Genomic DNA, 18,690 nt, shown 5'->3' on the forward strand with positions numbered 1-18,690 from the left:
TCGTTACAAATGCTCATTTTTAAATGGGGGTGGAAATACACAAATAGATGGAAACCAAGTTATCTGTGAAATTGTGTGAGAGTTTAACAAATTTTTTACAATAAAATATTTAAATACAATCATGCATATTTATTTAAGGATTTTTTTTCAGCATGTTGTTTTAAAGATTGTCTACATTTTATGGCATCTACCAGCTTCAAGTTTTGTCATGTGAATATCTGAATGTTGAGTGTGATGATCATTTAGAGAAAAATGGGGTGGTCAGCTTTGAGAAAACTCTAAAATTTGCTGGGCAATGATAAGTTGTCTACATTGTACTCTCTTCTGTGGTTGAGAAGGGACAGTGCTTGGATACCGAAAACACACAGAGGATGTTTTATTCAGGATGCTGAGCATACACTGACTGTAGCTCCCTGGTTCTCTGATTCACAGACCGACACATGCAGTGTCTGCCTGCATTATGCAATGGTGGAATTGACTACTAACTAAATGCTAGCATATGCTAAATAAATCACACTCTCCAGCCTAAGAATTAACCTTTACACTTGTGTGTTAGATTGTGTGGAAATATATTAAAGCCAATTTGTTGATGCAATCCTACTATCACGGTAAGTGAGGGAAAGTTGTACAAATCGAGGCAACTGAAGAGATTCATTTTTTAATTTCCTTTAAAAAAAATCCTCTTTAAACCCTGGCTCCTTATTTCTGCATTAATTTTGGACCATGCCATGCATAATTATCAAAGGATTTGCTGCTAGAGGATTTTCTTGTATTAGCTTCTTATATCAAGCAGGTATTTAAATGTGAATATTAGCAATATAATAAGTAGAGTCAACTGTAAAGGGAGGATTAACACCTGATATAATGACTGAATATACATAACTGAATGTGAAAGCAAGTTATTGGGTCCCTGGAAGAGCTGGATTTAGACCATCATTGGGTTATGCAAAGTGACTGTTCATAGTGAGTCAATTTCAAAACTATTCTTTGGACTGTAAGGCTGTACAAATTAAGTCTGCCCTCTAGTGGAATTATAGGGAAAGTACTGTGCAGCTATTAATCTGATTAATGTTCAGGTAAAATTTTGTCTTGCTCTAAATGCCTGTGCAGGGAGTAAAGGAGCATAAGGCACCTCCTTAAGCCCACACATAGGCTATCCAAATTGTGGATCACATCGTAAGGATGAGAATAGTCTCCAGGGAGCCACTATTCCTCATCCCATGCCAGTGAGTGAGGAGTGGACAGGGACAGGCAGAGCTGAGGTGATGTGGAAGCAGAAATAGTCTGCTAATAGGTTAGACTAGTAGCAGACCCCTTTTCCTCTGGACCAAGATGGGGACACAAAGGGAGAGATGTAACACAGTCATAATTCCCTCCTTTGTTTGCCCCTGAGTCCAGAAAGACTGTTAAATCACAATCAGGCCCTTTAATCACATAGCAACAGCCATGTGTAATGCTTTCTATCATATCCGCTTGTCTAGGAGACTCTGTCCCACTCTAGTAGACAAAGACCTGGCCGCAATTATTCATGCATTCATCACCTCTCATCTGGATCACAGCAACGTGATACACCTGGGCAAGAAGCCTTCAGCACTTCGAAAATTCCAACTGGTACAAAACGCTGCAGGACATCTCCTCAGCAACACAGGCTACTGTGAGCACATGACACATGTCCTCTGCTCTCTATACTGGCTTCCCATAGAATTTCCAATTGAGTTCAAGGTCTCTGTCCTTATCTTCAAAGCTCTCCTTGGCCTAGGCCCAGGGTACCTAAAAGGCCATCTAAAAGACCAGGAAAAGCTGGTTAAAGGATCAGAACGATGTGGGGGTTGGGGCTGCTATGGTTTGAACTTCAGGGAGCCAACCTGCCTTTCTTATAGCCCACCTTACCCCTCCTATGAGGGGGGTGACGGTAAGGTCCCAGGGGCAATGGATTTTCTGGAGAGACCTGGATGGAAAAAGAGGGGGAGCTGTTGGAAACCGCCTGGGTAATTACGTAGTAAACATGGAGTTACCTGCACTGTACACTTTTATCTCCCCGGTAGTCCCAGACATCTAATAATGAAGTTGTGGCCTGATTAAATCCATATCAAGTGTGTCTTGTCCATTTTTAGTATAGCCAAACAACTGATAGGCCTTAAAATATATGCTCAGGGTCAGTTAGACTTGCCAAATGAATAAGGGAAGCCCATTCTAGAGTAAAGAAAGCCTCCACTGAGGAGGCCCTGCATTTCACCCCAAGACTAACACATCAGTGCAGAATCATTTGATGACTTCAACTGGTAGGATGAAACGGGAAAAAGGCCTTTTGGGCCACCTATACATTGCCCAAAGCCAGTACATTTTATTTATACTTCAAAACTAAGCTAAGCTTGTTCTTTTGCATCCAAAGTATTAAAGATTCATATTACATTCAGTGAGACTGATACATACTTTCTTACTCCCTTTTGAGCTTTAATTGAGTCAAAGTGGTGGTGTGCCAGAGTTTTAATTGGCATGGTGCAACTTCTTGCTTTCAACAAATAAACAAATATGCTATAAACAGCACATTCATCGTCTGAGGAGGAAGGCAACTTTAAACTGAGCAAGATTATTAATCAATGTAAAACACTGAGCAATGTCAGAAACTTTCATAAGAATCAACAACCTAGGCTCAACAGTAATATTTTACCTTACTGAGGTCAAAGTATTGATTCCATTTAGCGAATGGTCTCTAATTTTTTTTGAATGATCCCATTCACTGTGACTTAGTTTCTACTATATATTCACTTTACTCAGTCTTTAAAAGTACGATTGAATCAAAGATGCAAAGACCATTGTCGTCATGAACTACATATCTTAACAAAATACTTCAATGCTTTAAAATCGTTTTATAATGTTGCCATGAGAAACTCAGGTAACAATTTGCTGTTTTTTTATTACAAAGCAAATCTCAAAAGTAGACTCATGTTTACTGGAACCCAATCTGGATTGTTCTCCCTCTCACATGCTGTTCAGATTATTTATACATAGAACCCTTTTCCCCATCATATTAACCCACTGAAAACTTTTCTGAATATACTTTATTTGGGCATTATTTCTGCTAAAGAATATCACTTTGTGCTTACATGTATTGAATAGCCTGTTCCAACACTAAACGTTTTAACTATTTTATAGGATAATCTAGATTAGGCAATCTTCACCCACCCCCTCCACCCATAATTATGCCTCTAAATTTGCTATCATCTGCAAATGTAATGACCTTACAATATGTGCTCTAGCTTGGTCTAAAATCATTAATAAAACTGTTAAAGTAATTGCCCTAATATTTAGCCCTATGAAACTCCTTACAAAATTCTATGAAGAATGTAAACCTCTGATGTAAATGCTGTGCATTTTCACTCGTAAAAAATTGTCTATATATTATACCTCATCAATATTTGATACATCTTTTTACATCCTTTCTGCTTTAATGTTGGTGCACAAAGTGGAAACTAGTCTCTTCCATTCCTCTGTCATTTGTTTTACAAAATACTACTGGTGAAAGATTGTGAAAGCATTCTGAAAATAGTTATGGGTAAATATTTCATTTTAAAATCTATTTTTTTCTTTTCTAACTTGGTCAAAAACACAAAGAAAATCCCGTTCCTCTTTTGGCCTTCCTGTAATTCTATATTTTTATAATAGTTATGCTTCAGATATGAGCTAATGTTGCCATCTAGTGAAAACATGATGCAAGCTGTTAACAGACATAGAACCATTGTACATATCTGCAGAGCAAAACTTAATTATGGCTTTTCCTAACTTTTGAGTACTTGACTTTGAAACCTTAATGTTCTCTGAACATTTTTTGTGTAATTTTCTAGTTTGTTGTTTTTTTAAAGCATGCGTTGACACCCACATGGTTCATCAGTGCATCCATCACCCTCACCTCTGGCGCTTGAGCTAAGAGACTAAATTCTAGCAGTAGTAGGTTGCCATCCTCTATGTGGACCAGCCCTAGACAGGGATGGGACACTTTGCCAGGGGATTTCACAGATATTCACTGAAACCAGGGGAATGGTGAGACTCTGGAATCTTGGGTTCTATTCTAGGGTCTGGAGGGGAGTGTCCTTTGCTGGCCACAGTCTCTTCTGCCCTGTTTCTCATTCCTTGTCCCAATCTCCTCCTCCTGTTCTGAAGTGACAGTTGGATTCTAGGAGAAGAATCCTGTCCTAAGAAGTTGGGTCAGTAAGACTGCTGAAAGCGTGTGGTGAGAACTTTTGCTTTGAATTTAACATAGTTTAACTGAGGCACCACTTGTATTTTAACTTTAATTTTCTTGCAACCATTTCTGACCCTTATGCCGCTGTACTTGTACACACTTAAAATCTATCCTTTGTAGTTACTAAACTTGTTTTATTGTTTTGTCCAACCCAGTGTGTCTAAACTAGAGTATCTGGAAATTCCGTTGGGTGGGTGTCAAGTTCCATTCATATTATTTATTTAAAGAAATAATGGGCTTGATATAACTTGTATTGTTCAGAAGGCTGGGAAGTATAGACATATATTTCTGGGGGGAAATCTAAGAGTGAGGGTGTGCTGGGGTCATCCTGAAATATAACCTAGACAGGTGACCATGATAGTTTAACCCAGGTGTGACCGGCAGGCTGCAGTTACACACATACACAGAGGGTGTGACTTGCATGGTGGAAGGATGTTTGTGACCAGCGCAGGTGGGAGTTACTTCAAGAAGGCATTGTAAGGCACCTAAGTTTGCAGGGCAACGGTGACACAGCTGCTCATTAGTCTGGATTGTACTCTGGTATGTCACAGATGCCTGGTCCAGACTTGGTATGGCCCAAAACAGCTCAGAGCTACAATTGCAGGGGAAGTCCTTCTCAGCCCTGGGCTGGAATAGACTCTGTGCAAACTGAATCTCTGTGAATATGGCTACTAAAATGTAAGACCTCTTTGAGCATGTGCAACCTTTATTTTTTCAAGAGTTTATAACTTGGATTCTAGAGGGTTTTCATGTGGTGGCAAAAGGCCTCCCCTCCCACAAAGGCCACTCCCACCTACATTTGAAGTCCCTGTTCCAAAGAATGGAGTGCTAGACTTGTTCAAGAAAGGTCTCGCCTTGTTTTGCCCTATTTAAAAAAAAAAAAAAAAAAACTTATTTTTCCCTAGTCTCATTCATAGAAACGGCCTCATCTATTCTGGCTGAAATTTCAAAAGAAAAAACCTTTCACAAAACAAAGACTACTGAAGAATGAAATCCCCCCCTCTTTATTTCCTTGTTTCGCTGTCAGTTTCATACAATTTCTCACCCGAAATGTTTTGTTTCATCATGAGATGGAGTGCAGCTTCTACAATATTTGCAAATGAAATTTCAACACACTATGGACTTGTTGAAATGAAGGGCCCAATCCTACAATTTCTACTGTGTCAAAACTCCCTTGGAATTCATTTGAAGGGATACTGAATTCTTATTAAGGTGAAGGACTGAAGGTCTAATAGTTAAACTGTGCTACCCTGGCAAAAATGTGTTTGGAATTAATCATTTCCTCATTTTAGGGCTCTAGGCCATGATTTGGCAAGGCACTCAAGTACATATTATCTTTGAGCATGTGAGTAGTGCTATTGTAGCCAATAGGCTATTCATATCCTTAACGCTAAGTGCCTGCTTAGTTGCCTTGCTGAATCAGGATCTTAAAGAGATGCCATTGAATTCCAACCAGGATCTTAGGCATGAGTGGGTATAAAACCAGACCTTAGCTGAAACCCATTTTATTCTTCATCAGAGCACCATCTCCTTAGTCTCTTTCTACTTTTTCTGACTTTGAGCAATACTTTTTAAAGAGACATTTTTTCTCCTCTTTGTGAGCTGTGTGAGTCTCTTTTCTGGCTAAAGCAAGAAAGGTTTTGTTCTGATTTCTTTTGCATCCTTTGAACAGTCTGCCCTGCTGCTAAAAATCTGTGCTCAGAGAGAGGGTTCAGTGCTTTACTGGGAACTGTACTGATCTACCAAATGAGCTAAGAGGCATTTGTTCTTCTACAAGGGAAAACAATTAGTGGGACCTAATAATCAGTAATGGAAATATTGGCAAGTGTTCTCTTCACAGTTAATCCAGATGGTATGGATGACACTATGACAAAAGGGAAGAGAGCCTGCTGTAGTGGGAACATGTCTGACTACTTCTGTTAATTTGCTGTAATCATAGACCTTCTACCAGGAGCAGGTCAGATGGAAAAGAACATGAAAATGATAAAGATAGGACTTAGCTATGGTATATTGTTAATTAAAACTTATTAAGAGAACCAATTTAAAGTACTACTTTGAACACTTTAGTCCCTTCTAATTATTAGACATAGAGAAAGACAAAAGTAACTCTTATGACCACATACACACTTGTATCTTCTAGTTTCTTCCCATAGTTATTGCTGGATCATTTGCAAGCAATGAGTGAATGGTTTATGTAATTCCAACTGTGAAAGAGAACCTGTTTTTCTTCAATATTTAGATTCAGATTTTCCCTCCCTGTCCCCTGGAACTTTGTGACCTGTAACACAGACCATAATTAGGGGCAGCTACCTCTCAAAAGGGGCAAAATTCTAGTTTGGTTCAAAATCTGAACAACTATCCAAGTTACTGGACATCAGTCCTTCTCTCACCTAATTTGTAGTCCTCTTTCTCTCACAGCACCCACTGTCTGTAATGAGTTTAGGATTATGACCTTATCACAAGATGTTTATTAAGGCAAAGGTCCAGTGAGTTTCCTCTATCTCAAGTCTTCCAGGCGTGGCTGACTGGCCTTCTTTCCCTTCCCACAGACTACTCAGATGCCTTCAAAAGACTCTGGAGAAGTAGCAAGTGGCCATATTGGAATGTGAGGAGTCATATCTGAGAGCTGGAGTCTTACCCTTCCACATCCCAAGAGACCTGAGTATAGTACCGTGAAGCAGCAATGACTTTTGCTTGATCATATAAAGTGGTGTTTAATTAAAAATGGAGGTAAGAGAAATGGTTGAGAAGCCACACTTCCATCTCCCCCTCCACAAAAAGAATTCTAAAATATTTCATGCTTAACATAGCTGTATGGGTTAGTTACAAAATGACTTACCTAAAGAGAGTTTGTACATTTACAATAGTCTTGGCATCTGCCATATAGTCTTCCTCAGCACTCATAGTACTTTCCTTGTCCACAACCACCATGTTGGCAGCAAAGGTCACCCCACATCTTAGCAAATCATCTAGGCTGTTGTAAAGAGGAACAGAATTAAAAACCAATATAAATACATGGCAGGATACGTATGAGTTAGAAAAACTCAACTGTAACATATCCTGGGAGCTCACCAATCTTATATTTGATTCCTACCACTTGGTGGTGGTCTCTGAATGCACTTTAACTATCAGCTTCATGTAAGTGTTTTGGTAGAACAGAGACAATATGAATAATAATTTTAATGTTCTTTGAAGTAAAATAGAATCCTGCTGATAGATTGCCGAGGATCGCTTGTCCTTCTCCATTCACTAAAAGAACGTTGGTAAAATTACACTACACTGTGCATGTGTATATGTATCAATTCCCCTTCTCCAACTAGGTCTTCCACAACTCATCGCATTGTCATTACCTGTTTCATATAAGTGTCTTACCTCCTACACAAAAGGACCTTTTCATATATCAAGGGCCTTCACCCAGAGGCAGTCGGATATGTTGATTTTCTAGCTTCTCACCTCATAGTCCCTCACTGGCTCCCTATTCTCTCTCATACTGAAGGATCACTTTTGCACAAGAGTAGCTTTCCAGAAGTCTCTTGAGCTACTGTTCCTTTAAGGGTAGGGGATAGAGGAAGTGAGACGCACAGAAGGCCAAGGTTTTAGAATAAGAAGCTGAGATATTGTGAGCTTTCTGTACACTAGTGGAGAAGTAGAAGCAACAGCAAAAATAGAGTCCTGCAAACATGTAGAGCATTACACAGGCAAAAGCAGGAATCAAGTTACTTTCTGAGCATAGCTTCCCACACAAATTTATGTAGCAAGAACTGCCAAAGGATGCCCTCTTCCAGCCCAAGGGATAAGGCCAATGTCTCTTGGAAAAAGACAAACCAAAATTCATACTGATACACATTCACTAGAAAACATGGTTTCAAAATTTTGAATATACACCCCAAAAATTTTAGATCCACAAGTGTTTACAAGAAAACATAAAATGTATTTGTGAGTTTGTTGTGCATAGTTAACCTTGAATGAAGGAGGAACAAAATTTAGCTGCTGATTTTTTTCCTTAACTAAAATGCACTGTATAAAACACACATCTAGAAATAGAAACAGGTCTTGAAAATCCAATTAATTTATACACTCTTCTGTCCCATTTAATAAATACTGAACCACCACCTCATTTTATGCTCTTCTCCCCAATAAATCCATTTAAACTAAGCCCAGAACCTCTTCTCCAGGATGGTGGTATAGTTGCTGACCTGCTACCCCAGCTCTCCTCATAACATAAAGAAGGTTCTCCTCAGCCATCCAGGTGCACCTCCTCTTGCACCTAGGTGTTTTGTGTGTCTCATTCTTTTTTCTCATAAATAGAATTTTTTCCCTTGGCAAGAAGGCTAAGCCAACACTGTTACTTTCACTAAAGATGAGGGGAGATGACAGAAACACTGGCCCAAGCACCACTGGTCCTTTAATGGGCTGAAAGGGAAGGAAACAAGCAACCCGTGCACTACTAAGAGTCTGTCTACATGGGAAAGTTTTACCAGTTACAGTGATAATTTATACCAGTATACCCCCTCTCCCCCCAAGGATACTCTCATATGGGAATAAGAGTGTCTATGTGGCAAGTTATACTGATATAACCATATAGGCTCAAATTTGAACCTTACTGAAAAAAAAGGTGGAGACAAGGTCTAATTGATTTAGAAATGGGGAAATCAGGTGTGTGGGAGCAGACTGGCTGGAGACATTGCACTCCTTGTCAAAGGGGCTAGAATGGCCTTAGATGCTGTACTTTTAAAAAAAGGATGGGAGGAAGGAAGGAGACATAAGTCTCTTGAGCTACTGTTCCTTTAAGAGTAGGGGAGAGAGGAAGTGAGAAGCACAGAAGGCCAAGGTTTTAGACTAAGAAGCTGAGATATTGTGAGCCTTCTGTACACTAGTGGAGAAGCAGGAGCAGCAGTAATGATAGAGCCCTGCAAAGATGTAGAGCCCAAGAAAGATGACTTGCTGGAGGGGAGGCAGCCAAACATTAATTTATTGATGGTGGGGTGCATAAACTGATTTGAGGGGTGCTATCCAGTATTCATTTAGTAGAACAACAGAGGACAGTGATGGGGGATGGTTGGCCTGGCAAGTAGGGGATAACCCACCTAAGGGGGGACCCCACAAGTGGTAGACTGAGGCCTTCAGTCCCAAGCCATGAAGGGTATTAGATTAGGCTAATACTACAGGGCCTATTTTAAATGCTTTTGCTCCTTTTTGAAGCTCATTAGCTGTAGGCTATAGCCCAAAGATTGAGTTGAGGAGACAGCCTAGAGGATATGTGAGGCTATCTTTCTTTTATATGTTGCAGTGAGGGCAGCAGTCTAAATCTGTTCAAAATATTTCCTTAAACTGGGGAGGATATGGCTTGGGATACCAGTATATTTCAGACTGACAAGTATGCTTAGTTTGGGGCCAATAGGCATTGGGTCAATTCTGGGAGCCTTGAACTTAACCAGTATTCAGCCTTGAGTGGATTAAATAAATACTTACAAAGAACTACATTTAAAAAATAACTAAAAGAGTTATAAATAAAAATCAGCCATATCATCTTAAATGTTTCTGAATTAATTAGAGTTGGTCAAAAAAAATTCTGTGGTGTGTTTTGTTTGTTCCTCCAAATCCCATAGGCAAGACAATAGGTGGACAACCCACCTCAGTAACTGGATCCCCAGAGACCAAAAGCGACCACTGGGCAGACCGAAAACGCACTGTGCCGATCCCATGACAAAACTCTTTGGCAAGAAATGGAAAGAATGTGCTTGCAATATAATAGACTGGTGTGGTGTCGACTTGCATTCATGGAGGGATGGACTAGGACAAGCTGGACAAAGGTGAATCCCATACTATAGAAAACTTAACTTTTATGGTCAAAATTCAAATACTGAAATATTTTGGCAGAAAACCAATGGGAATTGTAGCTTGGTTGCCTGCTCCATTCTCTTCTATGGGCTGGGCTCCCTGGTCAGACTAAATCTCCCATAATACCTTTTTATCTTTCTTCTTGGAGAGAGAGAAAAGATGGCGAATCAGGGGAAGTCTCTGGCCATGGAGCATCATGGGAGATGTAGTCTAGCCATGAAGCCCAGCCCACAGAAGAAAATATTCCAATTTGGGGGTTTGATTAAACTGATTTTTTTAAGAGAAAGCAGACACTTTGTGGAAAAACTAAACAGTTTTGATGGAAAATGTTAACCAGTGATGATATTAAGTAATAAAGAGCTGATTCCTTTTTTCCATCATAGTCTGATTCATGTTCTTACTACCCATGTGACAATACAACTTCCATTTGTGTTTGATGACTGCTCAAAACATTTTCTGCAAAACTAGTTAAAATGTAAGCATAACTAGCAACCATTCCATAGATTTGATCTTCTGTCTAAAACTAGACTGTGTTTCTGCTCTTTCACCCCATTTATCCCAACCAGTTTCCAGTGAAGCAAATAGTCTTTCAATTGTCTTTAACAGCAGTTGCATTAAGACCTAAATGCATAAAAATCTACTGCTGGGCGTGATTTTTTTTCCAGTGAAACAGTTTTTATCAGAAAATTCTAATTTGATTAAACCAAAATCATTTGTATGAAAAGCTCAGTTTTGACAAATTTTCCACTTCAATGTTTTTGAAAATGTTTCAAAATTGTTGGAATGCCATGTTTAACACTTTTTGAAATGGAACATAAATTATTTTTGTTTGAAACAACCTACATTGCAAAATAAAATCTTTTTAATACTCCACTATAAATTAATGTCAAAATTGAAACAACTTGAAATTGAAACAAAATGTTTTGATGGATGTGACTGAATTATTTTTTTCAGATTTTCAGTTCACAAAAAATTGAGGCCTTGACTTTTCATCCTAACAGGGATTGGAATTTTTTTTTGAATTTCAAAGTTCTCGTTGGACAAGAAAACCATTTCCTACCCAGTCCTATGAAATTTCCAGTCTTGATTTTCACATTTAGTACATAGCTACATGTTCTATATTAATTGGTTTTGGAGTGATGTATAGTTGGTGATGAAATTTAATACCATTCTATATTTAGTATTTATTGGTATGCATTTAACCTGCTCATATATCAAACTCTAATCTTTCTCTTAGCAAACTACATTTTATTCTGCATTCTACCATTGTGCTGACCTTTGAAAATATAGCCCTTGTGACTACCAATAAAAAACTACACATAACAAAAAAACTTTTATACTCTGACAAGATCTCAATTATTCTACTGTCCAAAGCTGAATAAGTTTAGAATCTTTTAATTAACTTCCTACTATTACATTAAAATAATGTCTAAGCTCTTTTTAAAAATGACAGCAATGGCTATTTGGAATATCTGACTTTCTTCCTAATTATTAAAAACAAAAAATTAGGAATATTCCCTTATCAAAGATATCTATTATCCTAATTATGCCTTTCTTAATCTCGAATGGTTTTCCTACACAACCCTTATCCATAGCCTATATGGCTGTACATATTACACATCACTTACATATGGAAAATTGACAGGTTTCAGAGTAGCAGCCGTGTTAGTCTGTATTCGCAAAAAGAAAAGGAGGACTTGTGGCACCTTAGAGACTAACAAATTTATTTGAGCATAAGCTTTTGTGAGCTACAGCTCACTTCATCGGATGCAAGCTGTAGCTCATGAAAGCTTATGCTCAAATAAATTTGTTAGTCTCTAAGGTACCACAAGTACTCCTTTTCTTTATATGGAAAATTGTAGAACAAACTTCTGCTAATTGAGGCCCTATTTTGATGAAGCTCAGCCAGGCTGTGAATTTTCTTTTGATCATTTCTCTGGATGTCTCTCATGGAAAACCACAGAGTAGTGAATATGAAATTAAAATTAACAGGGAACATCCTCAGATGGTACAAAATGATCATAGCTCCATTATTTTGATGACAGTTTACCCCAACGGGGTATATGCACCAATATTTCTCTACCTCTTCAGTCATAACTCTAATATAATTGATCTTTTAGGTGCCTATGCTCATTCACGTTTGTATGCGTACCATCCTTTTTGTCAAATAGCAGAATCTTGCTGTAGGGTGTAAATCATAGAATATAAGGGTTGGAAGGGACCTCAGGAGGTCATCTAGTCCAACCCCCTGTTCAAAGCAGGACCAATCCCAAAAAATGCAGAGAAAATGTTAGTTTAAAGGAAATTCTGCTTTAACATTACTGCTTAAACCACTTTCTTCCACTGAGTGTGCACATTTAAATCATGTATTGAGATGAAAAATCCATTTCAAAGGTTTTGGTACAAGTCTAATGGCTTGTCTACACTACACCACTGTTTAGACTATGGGGTGTGAATAACAGTGTGCACCAAAGTGCTGCACTGTAATTCCCCAGTTGGTTGCTGTGGGTGTGAACTGAAAGGTTCCTTGTTAGCATTAGTATAGTCCTGTTTGAAGAGGACAGTGTAGTTTCAGTCCAGCAAAGCACGAAGCACATCTTTAAATTCAGTGAGACTTCGCACACGCTTAAATCTTTGCAGGATTTGTGTCTAAGGCTATGCTGGATTTGGGGTCAAGCAGATATCAAAATCAAGCCTTAAATGAGCATTTGTTATGATTTTCCTTTGACTTTTGTGTATTTTTTACATACATGCAGTTTTTTAAAACAGTTTAGAAGATATTTATGCAGGTGAGCCTCTCTAATTTATAAACCATGTACTCTTTAATAGGCCACTTAAATGTCCCATTTAGATTATGATTTCCTGTGGAAAGCTGTAGTGTCCTATGTGTTAATATTTTATAAAATGTATAAATATCAAGGAATAAAGAAGAAGGGTTGGGATAAGGTATTGGGGTTTCCACATTTTGTGAACTGTTCTTGGAGTACTGATTTTTTGCTTAACATTTAGTTGGATTTGATTTTTGTGAAGTTAATATGATCTTGTACAGTATGTAAAAAAAGAAGTATAATGTACATGCACAACACCAGCAATGACCGCACCACACCTTTAAGTAAGGGAAGCATTGGCCAGGCTTGCTGCTGGAAGGTAGCAGTGCTTTATGCGGGGGGAAGGTCAGAAAGGGCTGCAAAAAGGTAGAAAAAGCTTTGTGGTGCTGACTCGCCCCCCGGGGAATGTAAGGGGCAGAAGGCTTTAACGGTGCAAGGCCTGGCGTTGGAAGCCCTTTCTCCATGCAGTAGACAAGGCAGTACCCACCCTTCCTCTCCTGGAGGTGTAAATATCAGGTTTGGTTAGGACCTGCTGTGGGCATTGCGCTAGTCACTCCTTTTTTAGGGGGGCTGGGAAGGAATTTTTCCCTTACCACCATATTGGCTTCAGTGGAGTGAGCGTGGGTTTTTTTGCCTTTTCCACAGCCGGTGTCAGGGAAGACCTATTATGATGAGCACAAAAGGTGGTAGGCTATGGTGGTAGGTCGCAACTTATTGTGTAAGTGTGGGGTGGATGTCCAGTGTAGGTACTCCATAGGGAAGGCATCCAGTGACCATATAAATGGCCAGGTAAAGGACTTAAAAGGAGGTGCTGGTTAAAGGAACAGGAAGGGGGCAGTTGGGGCTCCTATGATTGGTACGGAAGGAAGCCAACTCCCCTTTCTTACAGCCTACCTTAACACTCTTATGAGAGGGGGTGGACAGTAAGGTCCAAGCCATGGGTTGGCTGGGGGACCTGGATGGAAAACAAAGGGGGCTGGTGGAAGCCCCAGGTAGTTATTTGAAAAAATATGGAGTAGCCTGTACTGTACACTTTATCTGCCAGGTAGTCCCAGACCTCTAATATAAAGTCGTGGCCTGATTAAATTCATATCAAGTGTCTCCTGTCCTCCTTTTAGTATAGCCAGACAAAATATATGGTGATATAGTGTAGTACAACTAGACAGGACCACTATGGTCATTAAACACATCAAGGAAATAGCCAACACTTGCACTTAGCCACAAACAGATCAAAGCAAATAATTGACTACTGAACTGCAAACTGTACAGTAAATAGTGGGGGTATTTTTGGAACAGTCAGCAGTGCATGAAAAATGAAGTTCGCATATATTACATTGTGAGTATGAACTAGAATTTATTGATTTTCACTTCAATATGTAACTTCTTTGTTTCTAAATGCTTATGTGCAAACCAATCATTTAAAACACTGGACATAATTTATAAACTGACAAGTCAGCTGACAGATTATAGAACATAAATGTATGTCAGTGTTACTTTACACTTCACCTGCAGAGAAATTTGCACTGTCCTATAAATGAAACATCTCTACACTACAATTAGTGTAAACTGCAGAATACATCATATTACCACTAGTTTCAATATCTGCAAACTTGTTTTGTATTCAATAAATTCCAAAACTGATGTGAACCACTCAACAAGGAAGATAACATGACATTTCTTACAGGGTGATATAATGTATTCCTTTCCGAAGTAGTCCCAACAAATAGTAGTAAAGTTTAACTTTTTTTGTGGTCCATAAAACAGTTTGAAAACTCCATGTTTTTAATTACCTAGCTTAATTGTAGCTAAATCAACTATTCAGTTTCTGTGATTATTTTTTATAATTTCTGAATGATCACAAATCAAAGGTGACAAGATGCTGCTAAATATAATTACGTGCCAAGACCTTTCTTTGTTGTTTTTGAAGGCTGGAATGCAATGCATTTTAAGGCTATGTCTACACAGCCACCAGCAGTAAGCCTCCCAGCCTAGGTGGACAGGTTTGGGTTAGCAGGGCGTTCGCACTGATGCTCTAAAAATAGCTTTGTAGCCATCACTGTGAAGCTGCAACTCAGGCTAGAACTTGGGCTTTTCTTCTGATGTGAGCTGGGAGGATCTCTGCTGTAGGATGTGTAGGCGTATCCTAAAAATTATAACTTCTATCAATGTATTATGAATGACAGTTTGTGTTGTCTGTCACTAAGGTACATTTCCAAGTATATACGTCTCCATTTACAATAGGCTTGATCCTGAGACATGCTGAACAGCTAGAACTGCTTTTGAAATTGATAGGTGAAATTGTGCCAATGTAGTCTATTGCAAATCTCCCCTCCCCCCCCCCCCCGACTTCCATAGTACCAATATTTCACAGAATAAGTATTCCGGATGCCCAGATGTCTCAGGATTGGGCCCTCTATTAGAGCTAATTTTTTGCTTTAGTGATGACTGTTTAGAAACAGGAATATACTGAAAATCTAATGAAAGAGTCTCTTCTAGTCTGAGTTCTAGCCTGACTCTTCAATCAGTGATGCCATTAAATCTAGATACTATTTTATAAATATGTAATAGTAAAGGGCTAGGTAGAAGTAGTAGGTGATATTTTCAAAGGAGTCCAGCGGTTTTAGAAGTAAGTTACTATTAGTGTGTCTAAATCTCATAACAAACGTTAACAATCCCAGCCAACAAGTAGGAGCAAAAATATGGCGGTTTCATATAGGGTTAGACTAGAACTCAGTGGGAGCTGTTGGGTGCTCAGCATTTTTGACAATTTGGTAACTTTATTTGCGCCTTAATGGGGATTGGGGGGAGTAACTTTAGGCTCATTCCTGTTTTTAAAAAGCCTAGCCCTAGGGCCCATTTCACCTAGAGAGTCAACACCAAAGAAAGCGTTTAAAAAGACTGCCAGATCTGCCAATGTACTATATAAAGCAAAACCAGATAGTGACTCATTTTTGAGTGATTGAGATCCTTTGGCAGAAATCTGAAATTCCAAATTACAGCACCTTGACACAAACCATGCATGCAGGGATATTTTTTAAGTACTGTCACCACACTTAAACATGCAGTTACAAAGCACAGCACATGACAAACCACTGAACACTACAATGTTTAAAGTTCTGAGGATTATTTTACCTACTTGTCAATAGAGCCCACCATGTAGTAAACCATTGGGAACCAACAGATTGCATCCAGAAAATGCATATCTGGCCTAAGCAGCAGATGGGTTACAATGAAACACAACATCACAACAGTTGCATCTCCTCTGAAGAAACTGAATAAACTATGTTAGTTTGTTTGGAAGAGAGAGGAGGGGAAAACTAGGAAATGTTAAATAAATATTTTAGTAACATAGCAAACTATATTTCTGGACATCAACATTCAATGCTGTTTGCTTTGATCATGATGCAGCATGATCAAGTTTAAATGTGCTTTACATAAATGTTGTTAGTCTTCTAAATCGGAAACTTTATGGCACAATCATACAGCAAATGCTTTATTTAAAGAAAAAAGTATTGATGACTAAAGAGGACTTACTAAATTATATTCCAATTCATGACCTTAAACATCTTTTTAATGAAAATGCTTAATGACTGGAACCAGATCCTCACCTAGTTTCAACTATGATAGTTCCATTAAATCAATTTTACACCAGCTATTGATCTTGCCTTATCATTTCTCCCTAAAAGTTATGCATTTTTCAACTGTCTGCATTTTTCTTTCCCTTCCACCTCTTCTAAAACAATAGTTGGCTACTTTTAACATTTTAATTGTTGCTTGACATACTAGGGTGGAAATAAAGGTCAAAGGTTAATTTTAATCTCAAATTTCCTTTTAAGAAAGGAAAGGTAAAATAGTTTTCTACTGTACTCTTTCTGTATTGTACTATAAGACTTACACCTTTTTCTTCTTTCTTAGGTACTGAAAGTACAGTGATAGCAGATGAAATTTTAATCAGCACGAAATAAGGACATGTCTAATCATGCACACTACTGCAAATTGCCTCTGTTAACAAACTGCAAAAAAGATTAAGAGAAACTATTAAATCATAGCAAGGGATACTAATGCTAATTTACAGTGGGTGAAATCCTAACTCATTTTAAGTCAATGGCAAAACTTCCATTGACTTCAGTGGGGCCAGGATTTCACCCTATTGCCTTGAGATGTGAAAAATGTGGTGGACTGATTGCAGTGTCCTTATGGTTACAATATTTCAGCTGAATGTTTTACAGAGAATCTGCTTCAGCTACCTAGGCCATACCTTGCTAAGAGCTTAAGCAGAGACCACAGCTTTCATTTAATGTTGAGATGGTATAATTTTATGCTAACAAAAATGGCATTTTTTCAATCTTCAGCAAAAAGAAACTAAAATAATAAAAGTAACATATCAGAGAGTGTGTAAAAAAACCAAAACCATGAGCCCAAAACGAGAGTGTAGGAAAACACTAGAGGGCACTGTACACTTTCATGTGTGTTCTTAAAGGCCAGTCTTATTTGAAACTTGCTAACCACAATTTTAAAAGAATAGTTTTTATAGATCTCTTCTGGTGTGGGGGAGTTTATACTGTTCATTACAGGAATAAAGAGAACTATGATATACTAACACCATTATGTACTGTCCTACAAGAAATCTGTACTGAGGGAAGTGGAACCCACTTCAACTAATTTCAGATTCTGTAAAGTGAAACTATTTATAGTAGAGATCGGACAATGGCACATACACCCAGAGGAGAGTAGGGCCTGGAATCTGAACCAGGATTCAATTTATGCAGCTGGCTCTTTTTATCATGCAGCCTAAAGGTTCCAAGTTTGTACATGAATTGTTTACCTTGGACTTATTGAAACACTATAACATGGTCCAAAAGGTCTGCATCATGCTCATCGTGTTAGGGAATTATTCTCTTCTATATTACTAATGGGAATCAAGTGGGAAGTTTGCCCTGTTTCTGTAGCTGAATGGAATAATTGGAACAGATCATATATGCTCAGAAAACACAGCAAGAGGAGCAAGTTGGGAGGGATGATGCATACATAAAGCTGCTAATTGAGAATGGAAAATATATGGCTCTCTAAAGTACATAACTATAAATTTTCAACCCCCCTAAAATAAGCTGTGCTTGAACAGAAAGTGCTGATTAAAGAAAAGGCAAATAGAACCCCCCCCCCCACACACACACACACACCCATTAAAGGTCAGGAATTTTAAAGAAAACTAAGTGAGCTAGATGACATAAAGTGCAGTTTATGTGCAGGACTGTACTGAATTTTTTAAAAAGTGTGTATGTTATGAATTATGAACAGATATAGCAGTCCAGTCTCTCCTCACAGCTGCCAGCTGATTTCCAGTTTTATACTAGATGTGGAAAAACTGGCTAAGCCCAAATATTAACCAATCTGGACTGGACCCAATCTGTTCATGAGGTTTGAAATGAGTTTAGTTAAACTTTATCTCACTCTACTTTTTCTTCTGCCCTTTCACTCCCATTCCTTGCATTTTGCTGATGGCATCTCAGCCTCCTGCTGTTCCTTCCTGAGGCTTCCCTTGCATTAGTGCCCCAAAATACATGTACAAATGGGAGGCCCCTTGAAGGTTTTCAGTACGCTGTAAGCTCTTCTAAATACTACCGTGGAACCCCCAGCATGTGTCGTATGGGCTGAAAAACCATGGCCTGCTACTTCTGGGAGAAGAGGAAATGCTCCTTGTGGGAAAGAAGAGCTTTTTTTAGCCAACTTATGAAGACTCTTTCTTGTAAGGAAGGAAAAGAACTCCCAGCTACACCT

The 18,690-nt window shown here is 38.6% G+C and overlaps 1 protein-coding gene across 1 annotated transcript in view; it reads right to left on the reverse strand.

Moving 5' to 3' along the window:
* KCNT2 (potassium sodium-activated channel subfamily T member 2) overlaps nt 1-18,690 on the reverse strand; it is a 286,523-nt gene that overhangs the window by 58,656 nt on the left and 209,177 nt on the right. Inside the window, exon 21 of the mRNA XM_073358218.1 lies at nt 7,083-7,217. Within this exon, the coding sequence (XP_073214319.1) occupies nt 7,083-7,217 (135 nt within the window). The remainder of the gene's footprint in view (nt 1-7,082; nt 7,218-18,690) is intronic.

The sequence above is a fragment of the Lepidochelys kempii genome, chromosome 8 (assembly GCF_965140265.1).
Source record: "Lepidochelys kempii isolate rLepKem1 chromosome 8, rLepKem1.hap2, whole genome shotgun sequence".
In the NCBI taxonomy this organism is placed as follows: Eukaryota; Metazoa; Chordata; order Testudines; family Cheloniidae; genus Lepidochelys; species Lepidochelys kempii.